Source organism: Micropterus salmoides, unplaced genomic scaffold (genome assembly GCF_014851395.1).
Source record: "Micropterus salmoides isolate LMB-PRFRI ecotype aquatic unplaced genomic scaffold, ASM1485139v1 Ms_hic_scaffold_10, whole genome shotgun sequence".
Lineage (NCBI taxonomy): Eukaryota > Metazoa > Chordata > Actinopteri > Centrarchiformes > Centrarchidae > Micropterus > Micropterus salmoides.
The window spans coordinates 387587-415051 of NW_024040041.1; the positions used below are offsets into that span (position 1 = coordinate 387587).

At 41.0% G+C, this 27465-nt stretch overlaps 1 protein-coding gene across 4 annotated transcripts in view; it reads right to left on the reverse strand.

Moving 5' to 3' along the window:
- sept12 (septin 12) overlaps positions 1-27465 on the reverse strand; it is a 120003-nt gene that overhangs the window by 26829 nt on the left and 65709 nt on the right. Inside the window, exons 1-3 of one of the 4 annotated variants that reach the window (XM_038738976.1) lie at positions 19346-19462; positions 8437-8832; positions 1837-1965 (exon numbers count right to left, since the gene is read on the reverse strand). In XM_038738976.1, coding sequence (XP_038594904.1) covers positions 1837-1965; positions 8437-8832; positions 19346-19382 — 562 coding nt within the window. In that variant the 5' untranslated portion in view covers positions 19383-19462. Of the gene's footprint in view, positions 1-1836; positions 1966-8436; positions 8833-15513; positions 15539-19345; positions 19463-27465 lie in introns of those variants that run through there. The other 3 variants (XM_038738986.1, XM_038738959.1, XM_038738967.1) reach the window with 3 other exon arrangements.

Below are 27465 nucleotides of genomic sequence, written 5' to 3' on the forward strand. Positions count from 1 at the left end.
CAACAATGCAGAAGAGCTGAAGGCCACTATCAGAGCAGCCTGGGCTCCCATAATACCTGAGCAGTGCCACAGACTGATCGACTCCATGCCACACCGCATTGCTGCAGTAATTCAGGCAAAAGGAGCCCCAACTAAGTATTGAGTGCTGTACATGCTCATACTTTTCATGTTCATACTTTTCAGTTGGCCAACATTTCTAAAAATCCTTCTTTTTTGTATTGATCTTAATAATATTCAAATTTTCGGAGATACTGAATTTGGGATTTTCATTAGTTGTCAGTTTTAATCATCACAATTAAATGAAATAAACATTTGAAATATCAGCTGTGTGTAGTGAATGAATATAATATCCAAGTTTCACTTTTTGAATGGAATTACTGAAATAAATCTACTTTTTGATGATATTCTAATTATATGACCAGCACCTGTATGCCATAGGACATATTGGAACCCCTTGAGGAAACGCATCACTAAAGCCAGCCAAAACAAATTGGAACTTTCTTCACATGGTCTGGGAATGTGAGACAGTGCATACATTTTGGGCTAAAACTACTTCAGTAAAATCTGACATGATTGGAGATCAAATCCCTTGTGACCCAACTGTTAATGATGACTCTAAATTAAACTTATAGAGGAAAAATGGACTTGCTGGCCCAACCGCAACCAAGAAAATTGTCTAACGCTCTCTATGATGGCCGTGCTGTTCACACTACACAACTTGCTGTCTTGTGACAGGAGTCTTGAAGTCGTTGTGGCGTTCACACTACGTGACTGATCGGTGACAGGGGGTCACACATTACACGAGCTGACAGCAGCTGTGTCACGAGACGCAGGTCTCCAAACCACTTTTTGCCAAGAAAACACACATGAAATGTGAAACGGTAAATGACGCGAAACTATATACAAAACAGCTGTTTGTTATTATAAAGATAGAAATGATAAAGACAAAAAAATCTGGGTGAAGGAATGGATTAGCACACGCAGCTAGCAGGGATCGTCTGAGCTACAAAAAGTGTTTTGCGGTGAAAGGTAGCTGACTGCTCTGCCAGATGCCTGCTCTCATTGGCTGGATGTTGATGTCGAGTTGGCCGGTTCCTCCAGATATTTGGCATGCTAGATATCTGGCAGACGTTGGCGATGTGTCAGAGATGTGTCGGGGAGCCGTGATGCGTCGTTGTGTAGTTGCGACCGCCAATCGACCGCTGATTTACTCCCGATCACAGCCTGGTCGCCAAGCAGTAAATCAGGCTACAAATCGTGTAGTGTGAACTAGGCTTAACTCAGCATCCCAGTGGTTAGCCTATTTTCATGATATAGTAACGTAATATAGTTACATTAACATTCCTTATGCAATTGACAAGGAGATGGTGGAGGTATGATAGTTCAGAGAAGGACGTTCAACGAAGATCAGATCAGTCCGTTAGTAAATAGATCTTCATTCATTGCGCTATATTCTTTCAGTCTGTCATTATAGCCTTCGTCATCCTATAACAGTATCAGTTTGTGTATACACTCAATCATATTAACCCATTACAAAATCAACCTTTCAGTATAATAACATTGTAACAAATAGATAATCCTGTCACCCTCACTAATCAGAAAAAAAGGAAGTGATCTGAAGAAACATGCAGTCTGCTTTTTAAGATATTCTTATTATCTTAACCTTTATTGGAGAAGACGTGAGAGAGCAGGAGAACATGTTTATGGAGGATGTCAAGATCTGCAAGGCCTTTTACATTCTTGGAGTAAAAGATGAAAAAGAGCATTCCTCTAACAGAGACTGTGTGTGTGTGTGTGTGTGTGTGTGTGTGTGTGTGTGTGTGTGTGTGGACCCACTGTGGCTGACTGAATGCAGTTTGACTGTTTTGGGGATCTTCTCTTCGTAGTTGGGTGTGCAAGACTTCCGGCTGACTTTGGACTTGAACAGAGTGTTGACTAGTGTCGACTTCCCCAAACCACTCTGACCTGCAGACACATAAAACCAACGATTTTTAACAATTCTCTAAAAAGTGTGTAGTGTTTATTTCTGCCATGTCTCCTTATCAGAAGATCAATAAAAGGCTCTCAGCTTCTGTGCTGCCTGCTCCATGAAACTATAATGTCAATGTTGGTTTAGATGATCCAAAACCATTCAATTTCGAAAAAGCACTAATGGAAATTTCCCTGGAAACTCATAAAAAGAACTTAATTACATGGTTGACTAGTTAAGGGAAGCACCCAAAAGCTGGGTATTAATTTTTGGAAACCAAAGTTGTAAACTGTTACAGCTGTTAATGTCAAAATTTTTTTAATAAAAATGGAAAGATGGAAGTGGAAGGGTCACTGGTCAGTTGGTAACAGCAGAATTATCAACAACTCTGCAGTCCCCCTCAGCTCAACCCCATTACCAGCAGCAGGTATCTGTTTTTAATGAAAAACCTCTGATAAAACCACTGTACAATACCTTCCCAGCACCAAATAGTTAGCAGTCAGTTACCTGTGAATAGTGAAACATTTTGTAGAAGTTGGTGGAGACCAAACCAGCTGACTGACATTCTACAGATGGACAAAAACCTGAGTCCTGATGAATGCTAATGTTGCTCTGCGTCAAGAGCCAACACATCAACTGCACTGCTGTGCAGCACAAACATTTCTATGTAAGCTGACGGACTAAAAAGGCAAATTGCAATACCAAATTATGAATTTTAATATTCAGAAAATATTAATTCATAAATCTCTCGCTGGGCACCACCCGAGATTCTGTTCGATAATCTATTAACAACTATGGGACATCACTGATCACAGAATGCAGGGTTTTGGTCTTACTGAATGTCGTTTCTCCCAGCCGGGTTGCTGTTAAACGGCCTCACTCTGTTAGGACAGCTTAAAGCCGTCGACCAGGCGCTTTTGTCGGATTACTGAAGAAACTCGCAATGGGGGCCTTTCCAACCCTGGCTCGGGTCAGAGGTGGCAGGACCACGTGCCAAGGTCCGACCTCAGTGGGAGCAGTGTAATTTAGCTCGAAGGATAAAGCTTAAAAAGAACTTGGTCGTTCTATAAATAAATAAATAACACCAACATGGTAACATAACTACTCAAATGGAGTGGAGGGACCTAATCAAGATGCTTTGGGTTTTGAGGAGACAGTACTCTTTGTTTACACAAAGGAGTTCAGGGCAGTGTCTCTGGTGTCCTGGAGTTTCTCCCAAATTTACATCTCTGTGAAAAGGAGAATATCCTTTGATGTGAGGTAATGAAATAAAGAAGAAGGTCAGTTGCCATGGTTACGTGAGGGGGGGCAGTTTAGGGTTTCCTGCCCTCTCTTAAGAAGAGTTCCGATGTTCAGGAGAAAGCTAATCTCTGGTCAGTGTTTCTTTGTCATTTTAAGAGTCAGGCACCGAGGCTTATGTCGCTGCGGCATCAGAGGTGGCACTGAAAACACTGTCTGTCTGTCTGACTGGTCCACCAATAGGGGATAAGTAAATAGCGTAGAAAATGCAACGGAAGAATAAAACAGACATATATTAAATATTAAAACACACACATAAATAAATACATTTAAAAAAGAAGTAATTAATAAATAAAGTCGAAGATTATAACGGACAATAAATCAATAAGGTAATTATTACAAAGATGAATAAATAAAGAAGCTAATTAAAATAGATATATACATTTATGTCTCCTTGTACTGTATAATTTAATTACTGCCTACATTTAGTTATTTATTTTTTTGTGCATTTAATGGGATGCTTATTTATTTATTGAGCATTTATTTATTTCTGTATTTATTTCTGAATTTGTCAGGATCAGTCCTCCATATGTCTCTTGCTATCTAATTTTCTTGGGAACTTGTTATAGCTAAAGCACTAATCTTTCATAAGTTGTAACTGGCTACTAGTTTCAAGTCAAGGTTTCAAAACCACTGAAATATTCAGTTATACCGTTGCTATAGTATGGTACTGTTTTTGTATGTCTCGTCAGAGATGCTAAGTGCAGGAATCCCGTAGGTTGTTTGCAGCGTAGAGAGTAACACGACCCCTCTCCCTCCGGTTGGTGCGGGCAGTCAGTCACCTGTGTGAAGGACAGACGAAGGAAGGGAACCCCTGAAATATAGCTGGTATCACGTCTATACTTCCACCATTGTAGACTACATCTGTTAAAAAAAACGCTAAAAGACGACTGCTGGCTCTGGTGTCTTTTCCACTGTTTTCCTATGTTTTACGGAGAGAGCATGTTCAACAGACGGGCGTGTGTGTGTGACACACTTGCGCTCCCTCTCTCCTTATGTGTCAACACAACAATAACAATAACGTAACCCATAACAATATTTTATTTTATAGCGTTATTTAAGAATATTCTTAGCAGCAGTAGTATTTGTTGTTGCTTAAAAATATAACATTGTGTTCATTGGGAAAAAGTTGATATTTTTACTCAGACATTTAAAATTAATAAATTAGAGCTGTAATCACAATATACTGTGAAACCGTGATATTCTTGTTTATGGTTATCATACCGTCAAAATCTCATACACATATGTAGTTGTAACCAATGCGGAATGCTTTCAGAGCTGTCCAGAATAACTCTCTGTGTTGGACTACAGGTCAAGATTTTCGAATTGGTCATGTACATGGTAACAATTAAGGTCCTGTTTGACAGCCCACTGCCCTCACAGACTTGATGATGAGATCTGTCACAGTATGTATGATCCAATGTGAAGGTCTGGATACCTTTCCATTTAAGCAAAAGTGTGTATGCCCACACAAGTAGACACTCATAGCCAACCCAATCACACATCTATTTACACTCGTCAATCTTATTTCTAATAGTTATTGCATACATAAAGTAAACAACTAGCATACTTGAATTATAAATAATTATCAGGTAAAAATTCCTGTTTTCAGTCATACAGTGAGTTGTGTATCATCTCTTTGTGTGTGTGACAGGACTGAGCAGACAGCCAAACTGCAGCCAAACTCTTAAAGCCACTTCCTCCTCACAGAATCATACTTCCTCTTCTAGTGCAAAAAGCTAAATATATTATCTCAATGAGGAATAGACCCAGCAACCCCCATACATTGCGCACGCCCACGCACACACACACACACGTACACATAATGTAACAAACAATGATGTAGGACATTACTGTTGAGTTTCCTCTTTAAGTGAAAAGGGAAAACAAAGAACTGTTAGAAAATCACATGACAACCCGGTGACCTGGTGCCCGTCATTATGAGCCTTGCCACTGGCCAAAGTACAAGCTTGCAACAGTGATGAACTTTGCTCAGTGGCTCAAAAGAAGCTGACCTCTCTGTGAAGCTCTGTGATTGTCCAAAGTACTGCAGGGTGGCTGTTTTATATCACAGAAAGTGTAATGACTAAACTAGTTAAGTTCTGTCATTGTTACTTGTGGATGGAATTATAGTGAAAATAAATTATTCCCCTTTTCACCGGGGAACACCCTAAAGGACCCCAGGGGGTCCCCGGTTTTATAGGATTTCTTAGAATGCTACCCTAAATATTTTTTGCATAGTCCAGATTAGCATTTTGTACATTTGTACTGTATATGGCTTAAAATAACTGCTAGAGCTAGAAGAAAAACCTTCCTCACAATTTGCTTTATTGTCAATTAGCTCTCCTGCCACATTCAAGAAATCAAGGTTTTTTATTTGTCATTAGACGAGATTGTAGAAGGGCAGAAAGCAAATGGAAAAAAGACAAACTCCAGGTCTCATACGAAATCTTAAGAGACTGCTTAAACCTTTACCAAAGTGCTGTTAAGTGGGCCGAGCCTCTGAGGTACAATATTATGCTGAACTAATTAACAATAATGTCCATCGACCTGATATACTGTTCAACTCTAACAACTCCTTCCTAGTGCTACTGCTACCGCTGCTCATTCTACCGAAAACTGTGACAAGTTTAGGAACTTTTTTATTGACAAAATTGACAACTTTAGATTTCACATTGTACCCTCAGACTCAGACCCCCAAGAGACCAATTATTCAGCCAGCTGCCTCCAAAGGAAGATGGTGTGAATATTTCAGAAACTGCTGATCTACTTGGATTTTCATGCACAAGCATTTGTAGGTTTTACAGAGAATGTTCTGAAAAACAGAAAATATCTAAATGCATGAAAATGCCCTGTTGATGTCAGAGGAGAATGGGCAGACTGGTTCGGGATGACAGAAAGGCAACAGTAACTCAAATAACCACTTGTTACAACCAAAGTATACAGAATACCATCTCTGAACGCACAGCACGTCAAATCTTGAAGCAGATTGGCTACAGCAGCAGAAGACCACACCGGGTGCCACTCCTGTCAGCTAAGAACAGGAAACTGAGGCTACAGTTCACACAGGCTCACCGAAATTGGACAATAGAACATTGGAAAAATATTGCCTGATCTGATGAGTCTTGAGTTCAGCTGCAACATTCAGATAGCAGGGTCAGAAAAGCATGGATCCATCCTGCCTTTTATCAACGGTTCAGGCTGGTGGTGGAGGTGTGATGGAGTGGGGGATATTTTCTTAGCACACTTTGGGCCCCTTAGTACAAATTGAACATGACAGCCTACCTGAACATTGTTGCTGACCATGTGCATCTCTTTATGACCACAGTGTACCCATCTTCTGATGGCTTCTTCCAGCAGGATAATTCACTATGTCACAAAGCGCAAATCATCTCAAACTGGTTTCTTGAACATGACAATGAGTTCACTGAACTCCAAAGGCCTCCACAGGCACTAGATCTTAATCCAATAGAGTGGATGTTGTGGAACAGGAGATTTGCATCATGGATGTGCAGCCGACAAATCTGCACCAACTGTGTCATGCTATCAGGTCAATATGGATCAAAGTCTCTGAGGCATGTTTCCAACACCTTGCTGAAAGTACACCATGAAAAATTAAGGCAGTTCTGAAGGCAAAAAGGGGTCCAACCAGGGACTAGCAAGGTGTACCTAATAAAGTGGCCGGTGAGTGTATATATTGGTTTATCAAAGAAACCTGTGTTCTTAAGCAGACCTGCAAGTGATTAGAATGCCAAATGTTGTTATTTAAAATGTTTTCAACCTCTCATGGCATGAGTAACAAACACAATCCTAGATTTCAAACTGACTCTAAATCAGACACCTGTTAGCTGATCATCCTGTACGCATAATGATCTTTTACATTTTTTCGGCAGAATAATAGATAAGATAAGATGTAAAATGAGTTCCTCATCTCCAGCTACTTCTGTAAAATCAGCACCACATTAAATGTTGAATGCCAGCTAGTGTCTGTTCTTTGGAGATCTATTTGGAGAAAATCTCTCCAAAGAAGAAAGCTAAACTTTTCAACAATCTCTTGCCATCAAGCTCTATTTGGGCCCCAATGAACCTCGTCACATAATCTCAGGGTCAGACCCTAACAGTCCAAACCAACTTGTCTGAACAATCAGACCAAGGAAGACAGGAGAGAGAGAAATCTCTCAGCAAGGATGCTTCAGGTGGTTCACCCTGGGGGGACCTTCCACATGCAAGCCACAGAGGAGCCAGAGCAACACACAATGCACTCCAGCAGTTAGCCTGGCTAGGTACTGGCTGCACATGTGGAAAGAAGCAGCAGACTGCATAAAAGGCTCTCTGGTCTGTTGCACATTCACCAAATGGGTGTTGGTGGGCTTGCCAGTCCCGAATGACACAGCCTAGACCACTGCCTACCTACTGATGAATAGCATCTCCGCACAGTTTGGCCTGCCTAGTCACATTGAGTCAGACAGAGGATCATCCTATATAAATGTAGAATACTTAGGACACTATCAGCATCACTTTCTTAGAACACACACATTAAATAATCCTAAATTGGCTTAAATTGTTTGGGTTTGCCTGAATATGTGAGTAACACCACCCATGTGACAGTGTACAGAGATGACAAAAGGGACCTGACAGTGTTTTCAGATTCAATTTTGCCAACCATCCACACTGATTTCCAAATTCTTCTGCTATTGAGTTATAGCAGGTCAAGTTAAGCTAATTAATGTTAATTCCTTGAGTTGGTCAAAAGAAAAGAAAGAAATGACACTTTCCTTCAATCACTTATCTGTTTAGGACATTAGCTAAGTGGACCTTTCAATAAGTTTAAGTGGTTTGGGAAAAGATCCCTGGAGGTCCTTACCAACAAGCAAAGAATCGTTATATCATTTTTTTCTTTTCTTCTTGTTTAGAAAAAGAGAAAAGTTTGATTATACCTGGCACAAACGTTTTGTTTAATACCATATGGACAAGCATTACATTGCCTGGAGTTGAATTTCAGTTTAATTTATATCATGATTGCAATAATAATAATGATAATCATGATACTTATATATTTTTCCCAAATGGTTCAGCCCTACTGGTGACTGTATTCAACAGCAGTTTGTAGTGTTCAGATTTATGAATAGGTGTTTTCCTCTCTCTATTAAGCCACGGATGAGACTCACCAACTGCCATGATGTTGAACTCAAAGCCGGCCTTCATTGTCTTGCTCCTCATCTGGTCCAGTACAGCCTCAATGCCCACGTAGCCAAACAAGTCAGTGTCCCGGATAATGCTCATCTGCAGGCCTGGCGCAGACTGACACAGCTCCACCTTCAATTCCATCTCTTTTTTCATCTCTCCTTCCTCCATTCCTTTTTTCTTCCCCTTCTCCTCCATCTCAGTACAAATTCCCACACAGTTGTCTTGTTTTTCTGTCATGGGTTGCTGGGTATTCATGCTGGCTGGTTGTCCTTGGCTCTTGCCCTCTTCTTCTTGCTCTTTTCCCATCATGCCTCTCTTCTTCTCCTCTCTCTCCTCCATTGGGGTGAGCGGGTCCATCTCCAGCTCTTTAGCAGTTTCTGTGGGTAAAAAAAGAGATGAAAATCAGAGAAGAGTTCACACACGCTTTCTAGAGGTTCATGTGTGTATTTTTGAAGCAGAAAGAAATGTAAAAATGGCTATTTATGGTTTTATGGCAAGTCATGTGCTGTACAGGTTAGTAATTGCTGCAGAGAAAGGGTCATGTTCCCCACAATATATTTATTATGGAAATTATAATTGACCAAATAAGAGGTCCTTGTAAAGATAAAAAAAGCAACTTTCCCCTCTTTATATTCTGTGTTAAACTGAAAATAATGTACTGGATGCATAGCCTTAGTCAACACCTCCTGCTTCATGTCGGTGTGCATGTCAGCCAACAACATTGAATACAAAAGTTGTATATACAAAACTTGAGTGCATGCCAAAGTTTGTAGTCCCTACTGTATCCTCCACCTTGCATGCACAGATGTGCATGTAGTTGTCGGCAGCATGGCATGCACGCAAAACTCATACAAGACAGGTGAATGACAGGCAAGAGAGAGAGGGAGAAAAGGGTATTCAAAAAGCCTCAGTTTGCTGGAGATTTACAGTGTAAGTTGAATGAATAGAGACTGCAGCTTCTCAAGATTAAAGCGGAGCTCCCGTGTGTAACACCCCACCCCCCGCTAGCAATCGCCACGCACAAAAACACACATGATTCGACTATCCGTCGACTATAGGCAGGACTTGACGATTCTGATTCGACTATGTAAATCCTCAGTTGGGGACAGCCCTACTAGTGGGCATGTAACAAATGACAGTCAATAATTATATCGCACGTCTATTAGTAATAGACCCTTGTTGTCACCTTCACTATGGTTATCTAGGTAGCTCAGTGTTTCTGCTGGTGTTTCCAAGCAAAATGACAAGAAAAGGAACACTACAAATGCCCGCTCACATTAAAAGACGTCACCCAGAGTTGCTTTCCTTCTCTCACTTCTCAACTGTCTCCTTCTATCGCTTTCTGGGGTGTTTCTGGCTCCAAAGCTGTGGGGTCTGAATCTATGGTTGTAGGCTTCCTTCTGCCCCTATGTTCCTGCTCAACTCCCCTGCAACACTATTTTTAGTGCTGTTATTATTATCATCAATAGTACTATCATTATTAGGGGTGGTGATGGCATGGTGTATAAGATACATGGCTTTGGTGTGAGAGACCCGGGTTTGAATCCACTGTGAGACACCAATGTGTCCCTGAGCGAGACACTTAACCCCTAGTTGCTCCAGAGGCATGCGACCTCTGACATATTTAGCAATTATAAGTCGCATTGGATAAAAGTGTAAGCTAAATGAATAAATGTAATGTAGTACTAATTGTCATTTTCAGTGATGTCTGTACCACTATCACTTTTATTGCTGTTTTGCTTTTGGGTGTGGATATTGCATTTGGCTGCTTTCTTGCCGTAATTCCCTACACTGCCTGTCATAGCACACAGTAGACTGGAGTAGATCTAGATATTAGCACCCCTATGTAGTAAATAAAGAATTGATTTTATATCGGAAATAATTTTGAATAGAGAATACATTTTTACATCGTACAACAGAGACTTTTAAATTTTTGTATCCCGTTGTGGTGGACACGTTGTCTGAAAGGATGGTAAGGAAGAGCATACATAGGCAAAACAGAAACAGCCTATGTAACTAAAGTCTATCCCTTCTCTTATCTCTATGTGTGTGTATGTGTGTGTGTGTGTGTGTGTGTGTGTGTGTGTGTGTGTGTGTTTGTATGTGCCTACAACAAAACTTCCAATTAAGACACAGTTGTCTGAAACGAGCATAGCTGAGGCATGTTTGTGTGTTTCCGTACAACATGCTGGCTGTTGGGGTGTTGAGGCTGCTGGTTAGTGTTAGTCCACATAATTTAATCAGCTATAAATATCCAACCGTACAACCAATGGAACAGAACTAATCCTTATGAGACAGGACAGAGACGGACAGAGTGAGAGGCAGTCTGGATTATAGCAGGAAGTTGTTTTAAAAAAAATCAATAAAACACAGATGTATTTGTATTTGTTGAATAATACATAATGAGGTTTAACACATCTTTAAATGTTTTTTACCAGAGGGGGCTTACAAAAAATGCACTTGTGAGGATAGGTAGGATACAGTGTTTTTGGAGCTGGGCTCATTTTACAGATTAAAAGATCTCAGCTTCTGCTAAATAGATTTTGACCAATATTGTATTAAGGTGAGACACGGAACGCAAAAACATTTTTTCACTAGAGATTTATGCAAGTGTGGAATGTATGTTTTAAAGAGGACGGAGCACATAGATGGGAAAGGTGATGGTCATAGAAGGATGTCGGGACCGGTCTTACTATAGAGACCGGGCGGAGGAGACTAAGTGTGGGGGTTCCATCTCGTAAGTGTTTTCACCCAAGCTTATTTTAAAAAACCCCAAAAATCGGATTATGAGTGGGTTCAAGTTAGCATGGTATAGTGGGTGTGGCGGAGGAACGGATTTAGACTGAAAGATCATGTGTGCTGAAATTGCGGGTGGACATGAGGTCCTGAGAGGATAATGACGACTGAAAGGTGACGTGATGCCATACCCAACTGGCTGACACGATTCCAGCCATTTAGGTATGCTGAGACTAGCTCAGGATGGCTCCTTGTGAAGAGTTAGAGAGGTTTCTCAGCTGTGCAGCTGGTCAAATGATATGGCTGAAAACAGTAAGACTGGTATGGGATGAAAAGTGAATTTAAATGAGAGACAAGACCATGAATTGCTAATGGTGTTGTGGTGGCCAGGTGTTGAGCGGAGATTTGTGTGAGTCTGCGAAGAAGCTTGGTGCTGACTTGGTGCTAACAGGATGGATCTTGTAGAATCTCTACGACTATGAGTATGGACTTCCTAGACCCTTAATACCCCCAAAGAATGATGGCTATGACTATGAGGTAAAGTTTGTGAGTGCTGATGAAGGAAAGATGGACTCTGTGTCTAGAGGTCTGAACTTTGAGGTTGTGGCATGTGTGAGGAGTGTCTGGAAGGACTGCTATACTTGAACGGTTGTACCGAGGTGCATAATACATAAGGTCAATCTGATGGTGTGGTTGGATTGTGTGGACAGGTGCTCCTGGCGTGAGCTCCTCTGTGGAAGGAGCAGGCGGGCCTGCAGTTGGCAAGAGTGTAGCCCAGGTGTTTGAAATTATTGCAGACCATCCATAGCCTGTTCATCCTGCTGCCTTCTGACAAGAGATTCAGAAGTATCTACTGTTGCACCACCAGACTGCAAAGCAGATTCCTCCCCCAGGCTGTGAGACTCCACCTCATCCTTTGCACTCCACCATAAAAAACTGACAAAATGTTGTAATTTACCAAATGGTGTAAAGGTACAGTGGTATCTGGTATCATGCCACACTGGAATGGGATCAGTTGATCCAAGGTCAGGGTGATTAATCATTAATAGGTATTGGTTTTATGGTTTTACCAGAGAAATATTTCAATTGGCTTGATCCCCATCAACACATTCCCCTAGCTCTGATGAGAAAGTATCCCTATTTAAAAGCATGATTTAAAGTCTTTACTGATATTGCTGAAAAAACACCAGGAGTGATGAGTAAAATGGCAGATGAGCATGTGTGATACTATTTTACTCCATTACATCAAATCCTTCTGTTTCTGTCTGAATGGGCCTTTGGCCAGACTCCCTACATGACATTCCCAAGCCAGTTTGTCACTTTGACAGCTTAAGTGTGAAACCACACTACAGAAACTCAAGGCTCATAGCCTTTTTAGTCTTGTTCAGCTTAAAATGCATGCTTGAAATAAACTATTTTGTACAACATTTTGCCAGACAAAGACTAGAGATGGTTGAGATGCAACAAACTCTATAAATAATGGTGAACACTTTCAACGTCTCCCAGGCAAAGGCATTCAGGTGTTGGACACAAGAAAAGTAATGGAAGCAGTTGTGTGATGAATTAAAGAAAAGGTGTATCAAAACACCTTTTCTTTAATTCATTTGTTAGACAGTCCACAAGCACTGAAGCAGACTGTGGCCTTTAGTCAGACTGTATAGCCAAGACAGCCCAAACCAAGCCCAGCTCACTCAAGCCTTGTCAATAATAGGCCACGAGCTAAACCTGAACCTACTACACATGATGACTCATGAAACAAAAACAGTTTTCAATGAAAATATTCAATGAAAATAAAAACAGTATGTGTAGAGTTCCAAGGTGGTAGAGCATTTCACAAAAAAACCTATAGAGATTTGAGTTTAGGATGAGCTAGCAGAAACTTGCACTGATTTATTTCCTGTCGCATGGTTTGTTTCTCGAGTACAGAATATCTTTGCTTGTTGCCAAACTGTTTAATACCACTCTTGCCTGGTGGTCTCTTGCATTGCATCAGAATACATCTGCATAAAGTTGAGCTTTTCTCAACCTTTTTACCCTGCGGTGCAGCTGGGTACCTTTAAAATCTCAGTAGCTCAGCAGTCAGCGCTTTCCCAGATTTTGAGTACGTGTGTGAACTCCCCCCTTTAGAGTGAAGTCCCCTGATTCATCAGAACTCAATTGTCTCAAAAAGCTTCAGCTCGCCTGCACAACTGCAAAACCGTCCAGTATAATTTCTGAGCAGCTGCTGTTAGTTAGTTAGTTAAGAAATGTACCAGGGTTTGCCTTCTGACAAGTGACTTCCTTTTGCACAGGAAGGAACAACATGACCCAGTTTTCAACTATAAGGGTTGCACAACAAAAATGGTCACTATGCTACAAGTTTCTGATGCACATCTTGAGTTAACGAAGAGGGAAAAAATAAGACATACTGTGATCTAAACAAGAACAGAGATTCACACAGTCTATAGAAACAATGTAAATGCTCCGTACTTGTATAGCGCCTTTCTAGTCTTTTCGACCACTCAAAGCGCTTTTACACTACATCTGCATTCACCAGTCACACACATTCATACACTGAGCCTAAGTGCTCAAACAGAAAGTAACATTCACACACATTCATACACTGAGCCTAAGTGCTCAAACAGAAAGTAACATTCACACACATTCATACACTGCTGGAACAGCCACCAGGGGCAATTCGGGGTTCAGTATCTTACCCAAGGACAATTCGACTTGCAGCCTGGAGGAACCGGGGATTGAATTCCCGACCTTTCGATTAATGGTCAACCCGCTCTACCTATCATTATGGTGTCATTATGTTTGCAAGGATCTCTACCAAACAAAGATGTTTTCTTAAGTCTGTAAAATATGATGTGGATTCGCTGATACTTATTAGTATTGTAAAATACACCAGAATCACTGCCTCTCATGTGACATGTGAAGCAGTAATATAGCGTATTGTTACTTCTCTGTTTAACCCAAACAAAGTTGGCAACATGATGATTCTATTTATCTCTTTAAGGACGCGGATTTATAGAACAACTTGTAGGATTTTTGGTTCAGTTTGACACTTTATATTATTATTATTGTTCTATTAAAACATTAGTTTGGGGTGTATGTTTTTGTAACCTCTATGTTTTCTTCTCTATGTGTAGAACATACAGGACACTCCTGTAAAAGACATTTTAAATAATCGATAAGGTACTACTCCTAGTTATTTGTATTCATCTTTTTAAAAACAGTTGCTTATTAAGGGAAAATACACTTTGTCAATTTGTGTATAGTTATAATGATATTTTCCCCATTAAATTAATTGATAGTGACATAACTATGTCTAACGTCAAACAAGAGCAATCAGACAGACTGGAAACCAAGTGTTTATCCAGACCCAACAACCACTTTATTTGGAGGTCAAAATGAAAGGAATTGCACTTGAAATGTTGCTAATAATCCCTCAATGCACAGGAAAACAGTGTGCACAGCTATAGTAAGCACAGTAGGTTATGGGTGAAGCAGGAAGTGGGTCTGTAAATGGTGATGGATGTTTATTACGTGTGGGTAATTATTTTACTGTTTTAAGTTTACCTTCTTTTCTCTTCCAAAAAGGTTGGACGTTTATTTCCAGCCTGTCTGATCATCTGACTGTTCTTGTATATTGACTCTCTGAATAGTGTTATAATGATGTGTAAATGGAACCAAGATCCAAGTTTTATTTAACCAGATCTATCCTTTAATCAAATGTAATCTTCACTGCAAACTCTCACATTAAAGTAGGATAACAACGACCTGAACTGGTGTTGTAAGACCATGTTATAAATAGTTAGAAGTAGTTAAAGTAAGTCAGTAAATGAGATAAAATAGATAATTGATTGGCCTTAAGAGTCTTAAAGGGTGTGAAACCAGTGTTTATGCTTGATAGATAATATAGCAATAGCAAAGTTATTAAGTATTTATACATATGTATACATTACATATTATACAGTAGCAGGGCTTATGGAACATGTTACAGAGAGTGATATATTGAGTGAGCGAAACAAATAACTGAAAATGTGCTTGGTATTCATATGATGCTAGCGGTCAGTTTGTATGTGTGTTTTAGAAGCTAAATACCTTGTCAACAAACCAGAAGTAACAGCACCCAGTGCACTTCATGCCACAGCATTGACTTTAAGGATCTGTTTGATTCAACAATTCGTAAGAAACCAGCCAAGGCCTATAAACTGCCCCCACCCCCATCGTGACCGCCAAAGTGGACCAGTCCTGTCAGCTTTCATTGTTAGCTCAGAAGACTGAGGATACCCCACCAATATCCATGGGGGATGAGAGAAACAAAACAATCCTACCTTCTCTCATTCACAGAGACAGTTGTGTGATTGCCCTGCAGTGAAAGGTTCTCTGAGAGACTGGGTTGAAGAACGATCTGTACTTTATGAATTCCGCTCTCTGCAAAGTTTGTGTGCCTCAGCACTGATGGTCCTGCACTATCTTTCAGTATCTCTTTCCCTCTCCGGTTCTCCCTGATGTCAGGAGGAGCGTGAGGAGTGGAGAAAGGGTGAGAGACAAAGAGAGAGAGCGAGAGAGAGAAAGAGTGAGAAAGGGAGGGGGTGTTGGTGGCTAAAAGCAGCTCCCTGATCCATTCACATGCAAATGGTCCAAAGGAGCTTCCACTAATCCTAGAGCGGAGAAGGACAACGCCTCCCCTCCCACCCACTTCTCATCCACCCCTACCCCCCACCTTCAGTCAGAATCATTTACACTGCAGTGGCTCAGAGTCTGAGGCCCCATCTACACTCCGTTTTAATTTAAAAATGGAGTTTTAGCTGTGTATCAGAGTTGATCTCCATCTACATTAAAATGACTGAAAACACACATCTAGTGGCATTGTTTCTAAAGTCCTCCATTTTTTCTCGTCTTCACTAAAACGCCCTCCGGAGTTTCAAAATGAAAAATGAAGGGTTTACAGTGTTTTCAAATTCTCCGTTTAAGGTCTTCATTTTTGCCGTTTTAGTCTGGAAGGATGGTGCAAACGTAGCAAAAGGTAAAATCCGTAAAATGAAAACGCAGTAGTGTGGATGGGGCCTGAGAGATAGAGGTGCAGGCCTGTAGCCGCCACGATGACTGCAGTTTCAAGTGGCTCTGTAACTGACCTATAAAACCAACGAGTTAAAATCAGTTCGTAACTTAATGCCTAGTTGACACTACACAATTTTTAGCCCAAAAGCATGGTGACTATCAGGCTGTGATCGGGAGTAAATCAGCGGTCGCCAGTCGTTATGTGTGAACTACACAACGACACATCAAAACGGCTCCCAGACACATTTCTGGCACATCACCGACGTCTGCCAGATATCTAGCATGTCAAATCAGGGTCAGGAAGCAATATACGTGGTATACCATATACACTATGGTCAGAGTCACATGACTGGTGGTTTCTGGTGGAAAGAACATTGAATTGGTTTTGATGAGTATCTGTGCAGAGCTTTCACACTGCTGCTGTGGTTTATTTTAGGAGCCAGAGCAGGAGCCTTTCCTGGTTTACTTAATTTATCATTTATCATTTATCATTACTTATCAATAACAGTTACTCCAGCAATACGATTAATACTTTTTGACTATTTCCCTAAAAATTTGTGAGTGATATGTTTTGACATAAAGTAAGTTTAGCGTCTTAAATTAATAAAAATATATTATTTTCAGTACCTAAGAACAGGAGAAAAAATTGTGACATGTCATGGAAGAAAAATGGGACTATATTTTAACACACGTAAACTGCTTGGTGTTGTGAGAAGAAGCATCTCATCTGTTTTCCAGTCTTGGTGAACCGTAAAACAATGTCATCCACTGCAGTTTATTCTACTGAGGATACATGTTTCCACATCATTCACCAACATGGCTTAATGCAATTTTTCAATAAAGTCAATGTGATTCATATTTCCATCTAATTCCACCACTCTAACCAACAAACCTACATCTTATTACTCAAAATTAGGTGTTAATGGTACCTATAGGTTGTCATTTAAAACATAATGAAAGGTCATTATGGCATGCACCATTATGTACTGTTACTGTGCTCTCACTTGAGAAACATCATGTAATGTCAGTGAAGTTAGTTGGAAAAGTGATAAGCTGTTAATTACTTCTCAGTCCTCCATTAAGAAAGTCATCATAATTAGGCTTTTACTTAATCTTTAAGTTACTCTCTACTCTACATGACTGGTGTCCTGTTCAGGATTTGTGTGACAGACCGTAACTCCATGAACATGAGCAGCATATCCACTACAAAACCTTACAAAGTCTTCTAGTTATCTCTGTGTTCAGACTAAACACAGCGGAAATATGTATCTGAAGCCACATTTAAAGGGGATTAATATTACGGGGAGAGGTGGGTCATAAAAGACATGGAGGTTCATTCTTGACCTTGGCAACAGATATGATGAGTTTAAAAGTTTCATTTAATTTGCCAATATTAGACTTACTGGCGTAACCAGGCCCTAAAAGTACATATCTTTCTCTGTCCGGTGGGTGAATGTACAGAACAACTCCACCAGGATCATGAACACGATCATTTTAAACTCAAGTTGAAACAGTTTGTAGAGGTCATAATTGATCAGTTTAAAGATCTGTATTGTATCATTGTTTGTGTTTTGTATTGTTCTGTATGTTTTACTGTTGAGTTATGTGTATTAGTTTACAAAAAAACAGCTAGTGGTGGCTGTTTCAAACAAGCTCAGGCTATGAATGCAGTTGTCCATACTACGTACATAAAACTTATGGTTGGAAAATAGTAACAAAATCAGCTCTGCTGTGCAGATTAACCAAAACACAAGCAGCAACAATATGCCATTTCAGCAGCCCAGCTAAAGATTACAGGGGTTTGCTCTTTTCTATTTTCACCTTCATGAATGTTGGTGTTAACAAGCTGCCATCTATCAGGTTATTTTAATGTCTTTTCCTGCTTCAAGTGTCACACAGAAGTGAAAGTATGCTGATGAAACTCAGTAACAGGAAATTCAGCTGTTGTCAAAAAGTCCCATGTGCGACTCAAACTCACACTGGAATGATCCCACTAACAAGTACTGTATGTTTCATAGCCTGATATATCTGATTGCTCTGTGCCATACAGTTCCATTGTTAAATTATTAAAAACAGATAAATGAGCCACACCTCACACTGTAGTTAATTTTGACTCAGTCCCACAAACACCGTTCTGCAGCTCCAAATACTTATTTACTGTCATTGCTTTTATTTTGTTTTATTACCAGCCTCAACAGCTGGTATTGTTGTCACCTTGTGGGTGTGTGTGTGTCTGTGTGTGTTGTCATGGCAAAATGTGCTCCTGGAAACACCTACTGTAGCAGGAACTACCATGGAAGCTGTTTTGAGTATTTGTTTATCTGTGGACAGATTTTATCAACATACATCACAACTTTGCAAGATGCAGTCACAAAACTTTACAGGTGTGTAGTTGAGATCAAAATGAATGTCGAGTTTGAAGATCATTCACGATTATATTGCTTTTATTATTAACCAGGGAGTGCCACTGACAGCACAGGGGAGTGTGTGGATTTGTTGTCAATTGCAAAGAAAAATAATTATTCCATTGGAGCAAAATTCTATAGGCTTACTGTAATTCCTCAAAAAATAAACAGCAGTGTGTCACATTACTACACACTGGGAAGTCTAATGGTTACAGGACCAATCTACCTCCAGCACTTAATGCTGACATATGATTGGAAAGTTTATGGTAATCATTTTGAGCTATGTTGATGATAAATGGCTGCTCATTCAATAACAATATTACAAACACGTAGCATAATTATTAGTTGTGAAAAGCATTAAAAAGTCAGGAGAAGTCCTTTCTATCAAACGTTATTTATATGTATCTCACACATTACCCTTATTTTCAATAACAATTTTATTACTATAGTTAAAATTTCATTATATTTTGCTCTGTGTTGCCTGTGCTAAGATTCCAACACACTTACAGATGACAAGCATGCAAACTAGTTTTCACATGTTCAGATCTGAAGTGCCAATCCTGAAACACGGAACAAGTAAGCAAGTGACAGTGCAAAGCAGCGCATGAACTATTCCGGCTCAGGAACACAGAGGACTGTGGTCTATTTAAAAGCTGTTTAAAGGACTGAAGACAGGAAGGAGACAGCTGTTCTTTACCTGGTGGGAAGACACGGCAGCCCGCAGTGATACACATATACAACTGGGCAGGATATCATATCACTGCCTGTGTGTGTGTAGGGGCGTGACTGTGTGTGTGTGTGTGTGTGTGTGTGTGTGTGTGTCTTGCAGAGGATGATGCATTTCCTGGAAACTACAGTATTTCCTGGTTCAGCCATCTTCTGCTGGCTATGTATCTTAACAACATACTGTTCAATGACAATAATGCATATTACATGTTTTTATTCTACACAGTACCACTGTTTCCATGCAAAGCTGCAAAATCTAAATTCAACAAAATTTATCTGTGAAATAATAAACTATATACCATTGTCCTTCCAGATTTTAAAGCTGCATTCATTGATTTTTGGCCATGTGGGGCAGTTTAGTAAACTCTTTGTATATTTACACAACCTACAGACAGAGAGCCACATGTGTAGCCATGTTTGTGTCCACCTGAAAAAATGTCCACGTCCAATATTCACTCTCCTTTTAGCTCTGATTTTGTCTCCGCCACATCCTAAGAAAAATATGAGGCTCCTTTGCAACTAAATGCTGCACTGTGTTCACCTGCTGGTTGCCAGTCTGCTGAGCAGGTAGTGCACAGTGAGCTTTTTCACTGAAAAGAACTGCATGGGTTATAGAAGCTGCTGGAAACCAGGCTGATGAAAGCAGAGTTTGCGTGTAAGTTACGTTACATAGCGCTGAAATTCAACCGTGGTGTCCTGTTAGGAGATGAAGACGCAGACAGCGTGCATATTTTACAAGCACGAACCAGGTAAAACAAGGCATAACAGTCCAGGTTTACATTAAGCATAAATACATTTTAAACTATAAGCAGATTAAAAGTCCATTAACCGCTAGGTGAATTTCTGTGTAAAATGCTGTAGGCTTTAGCTAATAATAGATAATAGTGACTAACCAGTTGAAGCAGTTATAACTCCCGTCATGTTGGCTCAAGGTGAACTCATAGGCTGAACTACCCATGCAACAGCCTGGCTGAGAGTGAGTTTGGGATTTTAAGGAGGGGCGGAGGGCGCCGTTGTAAAGGAAAAGGTGCGCTGGATATATAACACAAGACAAAACAAGTGTCATTGCGAAACAGCATGTGGCACAATAATTGTTTTATTTTGATTAACTTGTTTTTATAATCGCTGCAAGCCAAAATTTAAATCATGATTAAAATTCGATTAATTGCACAGCCCTAGTTTACAGGTGTTGGGGAGTACTACTGCTTTAGAAAGTAGTTGTGTAAAGCCTTTTGTAGCTCAAGAGGGAGCTATGTGAAGTCTGATAGACCACAAATGTCACTTTGAAATTGAAAAAAACATGTTTAGTTTAAAATGGAATAAAATCCATTTTGCTGTTTCTAATGTTTAATGGACTTTAATGAATCAATTAGCTAGCGCTGACTAGTACCATGCAACAAACAGATGTGGAAAGTAATGAATTACAATACTGATGTTACTGTAATTGAGTAGGTTTTTTTTGTACTTGTACTTTTTAAAGTAGTTTTTTAAATCTGTAATTCTACTATAACTTAAATATGTTTTGTATAAAATATTGTACTTCACTACATTTTTAATCACATCCGTTACTGAGTAAAAAAAAAGATAAAACAGATAAATTATGGAACATACCAATAACTGCCTGACAATAGTTTGTTTAGCTGCCCAAGACTTCTGTGCCCTGTGGTATTAAAAGGTATCTGCTGTTACCATAGTAACTACAGGTTCTCATGCACAAAATTGGCGCTGCTGCATAATGGTGTTGATTAATATATCATGCCAATCAGAGTTAAATTTACAACAAACTTCTCATTTTCACGTTTTTCGCCATTGATTTGGCAAAGTATCTGTCAAACAAACAAAAGGATTTGTTCCCTTATCAAATAGCAAAAGACTGCAATTTAATTAAATAAGTATAACAAGCATAAAAAAGATATTAAAGTGGTCATATTATTCTCATTTCAGGTTCATTTCATTCATTTTATTTAGGAGTTGTACCAGAGTTGTACCAGAACAGGTTTACATGGTTTCACTTTCAAAAAAGACCATACTGCACATTTCTGCAGCTCCTCTTTTCACCCTGTGTGTTGGACGCTTCGTTTTAGCTATGGAGTGATACATCTTACCTCTGCAAGATCTTTGTTGGGAGTTGCACATGCGCAATACATAGTTATGGACAACTAGCCAATCAGAAACAGAGTAGGGCGGGTCCTGAAAAGCTGTTAAACACAGCTTCGGTTCAGCTGTATATGTTCCGCTTGGGAAAAAGGCAAAAAGCATAATGTGACCTCTTTGAATCCATATAAATAATTTTAGCAGGTTAAAAAAGTAACTAAGTAACTAAATGAACTACTTTTACTGGACTACTTGTACTTCAGTAAAAGTTCAACAAAGTAATAGTACTTTTACTTAAGTAGAATATTTTTGAACACTTTCCACCTCTGGCAACGAATACATCACAGAATACGGTCTAGACCTGCTATTTTATGAAAAGCGCTCTGAGATATCTGTTGTTGTGATTTGGCGCTATATAAATAAAAATTTAATTGACTTGAATAATCCCCCAGTCACTAACATGTCAGGTTTAACATCTTGCTGTTTTAAGCTACAGTACTTTAAAAGAGTACTGTAGGGGCGGGGTGCGCTAAGTAATTAGGTCCTTTACTTAAATAAAAGTAGCAATTTAAAAATATACAATATATACAAAAGCAGTTTTTATTTCACTTTTTAAAAGAAAATAAAAACTTTCAAGACTCAAAAACCGACAGAAATGTTTTGATAAGAAATAGAAAATCGTACAATATGTATGCACAGTTACATTCCATCACTAGGGAAAAGCCTAGCATTAGCAACCATGGCCCCCCCAATTGGCTTCATTCTTCAAACGAAGTGCTCGTTAGATTATCTAATAGCAATTTACATCCATATTTCAATTGCGGAAATGGTTGGAGACAGACAATCCAACAATCTCACCCACTGCACACAGCAGTGAGGCAGGTGTTTGTGAATCGTCATTTGTACGATTTGTCAAAACTACCAAGACACAAGAGGTGTTGGCGAGAGATCAGGAAGGCAGTGGGATGCAGCCAGGAGTTTGCTCACAAGTCTTTGAGTTAGCGTCCAAGTCAAGTCTCAACTCTCTGAACTAGAGTCCAAGTCAAGTCTCTTAACTAGAGTCCAAGTTAAGTCTCAAGTCTCTTAATTAAAGTTCACATCAAGTCTCAAGTCTCTGAACTAGAGTCCAAATCAAGTCTCAAGTCTCTGAGCAAGAGTCCAAGTCGAGTCTCAAGTCTCTGAGCAAGGTCTGAACTAAGTTGAGACTTGACTTGAAGTCTCAATTCACTAGTGGTTATAATGAGTGTTGTATCACCTGCTGCATTCAAACCCGGCTGCATAGAACACTGCATAGCTATAAGGGATTATATAATTGTAACCTGTTCATAACTTACAGAGCATGTAATGTCCAATGCAATTAATGACAGCTTATAAACTAATGCAAGTCAAGACATCCCCCTGACTCTCAAACCCAAGTGATGAGGTTAACTAAATAAAACTGCAACGTTACATGATCAGCAATAAACCTGTAACCTGTTTTTCACCTCCGGCTAACTGAGCTAACTAGTTAGCAGTAGTTAACCTGACATGTGATATGCTGCCACATATTTATTTGGAGAGTGAATCTGAGGTGGAGAGTGGTCTCAATTCTTACACATTGCACCTAAACCATTCCATCACACTGATACTTTGGCAAAATCAATTAATGCAGCTGGACCTGTAAAATATAATGCGTATTTCGATATGTACTTTTCTACTGTGCACAGAGGGTCATTGTCTACAACTCTTAATAAACAATAAAGCTACAGCATGAGTCACTGAACTTCATGACATGGTGTCAGGAGTGACCCTTCCTGCTGACTGAGAGAAGAGACGAGTTTGGAGCAGCGAAATGGCCATGGTTCACACGCATGAATCGTTTGACTTCACCCAGTCATCGCCATGGTCAGTCTGGAGACAGCATTTTTCTCACTTGGATTGCCACAAAACTTGACCAGGAACAAGGTAATGTTCATGGTAACACTTTGTTGAATGCTATGGACAAGGAAGCAGAGCCCATATTTATGGTCCTACAAGAGACAGTGAGAACTATTACGAGACTGTAGTGGCCAAGCTTGAACATTTTGTGCTCAAGCAGAATACTATACACCAGGAGTCGGCAAATAATTCTGTCATCAGGCCAAATTCTTTAATGCCGTTACATTTAAAATCCTAATATGCCCATGTAGACGTTTAGCTCAGTCGGTAGGAGTGGGAGGGTTGTATGATCAATCCCAACATTCGGCGGATATTGGAACTGACGATGTGAGTAATTGTAGCTGTCTTGACAGATATATTTCAGCACTAGCTGCTATCAATTTATTTATTTTTTATTTTTCTGCTATCAAAGCAATCTGGATGCTGGCCAGAAATTATTGCTGGCGGGCCATTTCTGGCCTGCGGGCCGCCTATTTACGACGACTGCTATACACGAACCCGTGTTTCCGCAGATGCTCCCAGCGTCAGTGGGAGAGTGTGGAGGTGTTTGTGAGACATCTTTATGAACTGGCGTCATTCGAATCGTGGACAGCGATGTGTCTCAGGTGAAGTACAAAAAGCCGATGTGAAATCTGAATGAGAAGTAAGTGCAATTACTCGCAAATTCAAGCAGTCCAGGCCATTTGAGAAGAGACATGCTAAATTCACAGAAAACCAACAACTTAAAGGAGCGTCAAAACCAACACGTGAAAAACATTGCTCACGGTGTGGGTGGATGAACGAACATGGAACATGTTCAGCAACAGGCAAACGCTGCCGTATGTGCAGTGAAACTGGCCACTTATTATGTCTCACACACTCATTATGTGTGAGACTAAGCTCGTGAGGGCTGTACAGATACAGATAGCGATAAGGGCAGTGCATGGTCATACCATACTGGTGAGGAGGACTGCACTGCCACCTCCCCTGCACGGAATAATTTTTTCCAGAATATTTTCAGGACGTGAGAGGATGCTGACGTTGTTTATTCGACGCTTTTCCGTCTGCTATTCCGTCTGCTATTCCGTCAGCTATTCCGTCAGCTATTCCTTCCTTTGCTCCTGTTTTGTTAGTGTTTGTGTTCACTGTACCCCTACCTCTGGACAACCTTTCAGCTGCTTCCTGAAGCCGCTACTGCCTTGTTGGTTAGCCGCTAGCTGGCTGCTCGTGCTCATCCAACGTGTGGTGGCTAACTCTAGTTGCATTAGCGGCTAACCCGATTTCCTAGCCCTTCTCACAGGCAACCTCCACCAGATGCAAGCCCTGACCGTGACTCCTCCTGTCATGCCATTCACATCAGTCATCCATCTCTGCGTCCCTAGTCCTAGTCCATTGCTAACTGCTATCACGGAGCTCTCAGTCCTTCCGCTCACCCCCCACACACACTGTTAATTGGGACAACCTCAGATCTTTCCAGCCTGCCCCCGTCTCACTGCCCTCTCACCATGCCAACTTTGCCCTCCTCAACACCCGATTGATTAACAAGAAAGCCCTTGCCCTCCATGAAGTAATCCTTGACAACACTCTGGATTTCCTTCTGCTCACCGAAACCTGGCCACAACCCAATGACTTTTTCTCTCACAACCAAGCATCCCCCACTGGCTACAATTACATCTGCAAACCCTCCCGTCGTGGAGGTGGCCTCACCGTCATTTACATCAGAACTTCTGGATCACTGAACTCACCCTCCCCTCAGTATGTTCAAAGCTCTTTCCTCCTTGACAGTTATCCTCATCTACCGGCCACCTAAACCAAACCCTTCCTTCCACTCTGATTTTACAGAACTCCTCACACTAGCCTCATCTCGCTCTTCACGCCTGCTGCTACTAGGTGACTTCAACATCCATATAGACTCCCCCACCTGCAAGCTGTCATCAGAATTCACCATTTTAGTGGACAACTTCACTCTTACCCAACATGTCACATTCCCCACCCATGACAAAGGACACATCCTCGACCTGGTCTGCTCTATTAACCTACCAGTGCTCGACCTCTATCCATGCCTCTTTCCCCTCTCCGATCACAAACTGATACGGTTCACCATTCCTTCTCCAACCGCACGCCCCTGCCTCCTTAGAGAAATCACCTTCCGCAACCTTAAATCCATTGATCCCCACCATCTCTCTGAACTGCTCTCCACCACTCTTCACTCTACTCCACTCCTGAAGTCATGCCTCCCCGTCCTTTCCCCCCTACCTCACTAACCTCCTCACTAACTCCTCCCTGTCCCCTCTACTTTCAAAACTGCCGTTGTCACCCCAGTCCTTAAAAAACACGGTCTGGATCCCTCTTCCCTTAATAACTACCACCCAATATCCAACCTCCCCTTTCTGTCTAAAACCCTTGAACGTATAGTCGCCTCACAATTACAAACTCATCTTCATGCCAATAACCAATTTGAACCTTTCTAATCTGGTTTTCGCCCCCTCCACAGCACAGAAACTGCTCTCCTCAAAGTCTTCAATGACCTCCTCACTTCTGCTGACACCGGTTCCCTTAACATCCTTATTGTTCTTGACCTGAGTGCAGCTTTCTACTGCACTCACCTGGCTCCGTTCCTACCTTTCCAACAGATCCCACTTCATCTCTCTTCATAACCACACCTCTGCTACAGTCACAGTCACCCAAGGCATTCCCCAAGGCTCCATACTCGGCCCCCTTCATCATCTACATCCTCCCCCTTGGTCAGATACTCCGCCACTTCAACCGCCACTTCAACCTGAATTTCCACTGTTATGCCGATGACACCCAGATCTACCTCAGCACCAAATCCCCCCACAATCCCCCCCCTCTCCCCACATCAACTCCTGTCTGTCAGCGATTAAAACCTGGATGCAACACAACTTCCTCAAACTAAACAGCAATAAAACAGAAATCCTCAACCTCATAGGCTCCAAATCCACTCTCAGCAAAGCCAATAAACCCACTCTCACCATCGACAGCACCATTGTCTCCCCATCTCCTCAGGCCCTCAACCTCGGTGTGATTTTTGACTCAACCCTCTACCTTGAGCCCCACATGCGTCATGTCATTAAAACCTCCTTCTTTTACCTTCACAACATTGCCAAAATCAGACCCTCACTCACACCGTCTGCTGCTGAAAGACTCATTCACGCCTTCATCTCCACACGGCTGGACTACTGCAACTCACTACTCCTTGGTATTAGCTCAACCTACATAAAAAGACTCCAGCTGGTCCAGAACTCAGCCGCACAACTCATCACCCGCTCCAAATCCTCGCACCACATCACTCCAGTCCTAAAACAACTACACTGGCTTCCCATTTCTCACTGGATCACATAAAAAATCCTGGTCCTTACCTACAAAGCCCTACACCACCTGGCCCCTTCATACCTCACTGTCCTATGGTTCCTAGGTGCAGTTTCATAAGACAGAGATCTTGATGAGGACAAGTGGGTCACAGATGTGATGGTAGGCTCAAGTAATCCAATGAAAATTGAGCAACGGCCTGATTCTCAGCCCTATAGTATCACCACACTGTGTCGCATACCTTTCCCCATCCTGCCTCAGGTGGAGGAAGAACTGAAATGGATGCAGTCTTAAAGCATCATTGAGGAGATGAAAGGAGCCACTCACTGGTGTGTTCCAGTGGTGCCAGTGATAAAAAAAAAATAAGACATCCAAATTTTGTATGGACCTAACTAAGCTTTTTAAAGCTGTGAAATTGGAGAGATTTATCCTGCCCACACTTGTGGACATCACACCAAAGCTTTCTGGCGTGACAGTATTCTCCACCCTTGATGCCTCAAGTGGATTTTGGCAAATACCACTTGATGCCAGCTGCAGGAGGTTCACAACTTTCATTTTCACTGGTGGGCTGTTTCTGTTTCCGGAGACTTCCCTTCGGCATTACATCTGCGCCTGAAATAATTCAGGAAAAGATGAGCACCCTCCTAAGAGGCCACACCGGCACTGTGGTGGTTATGGCTGATTTCCTTGTTTTCGGCAAGGCCTAAAAGGACTACAATCATAACCTCAGTGCAGTTATGGAAACCATTAAAGCTTCAGGACTAAAACTGA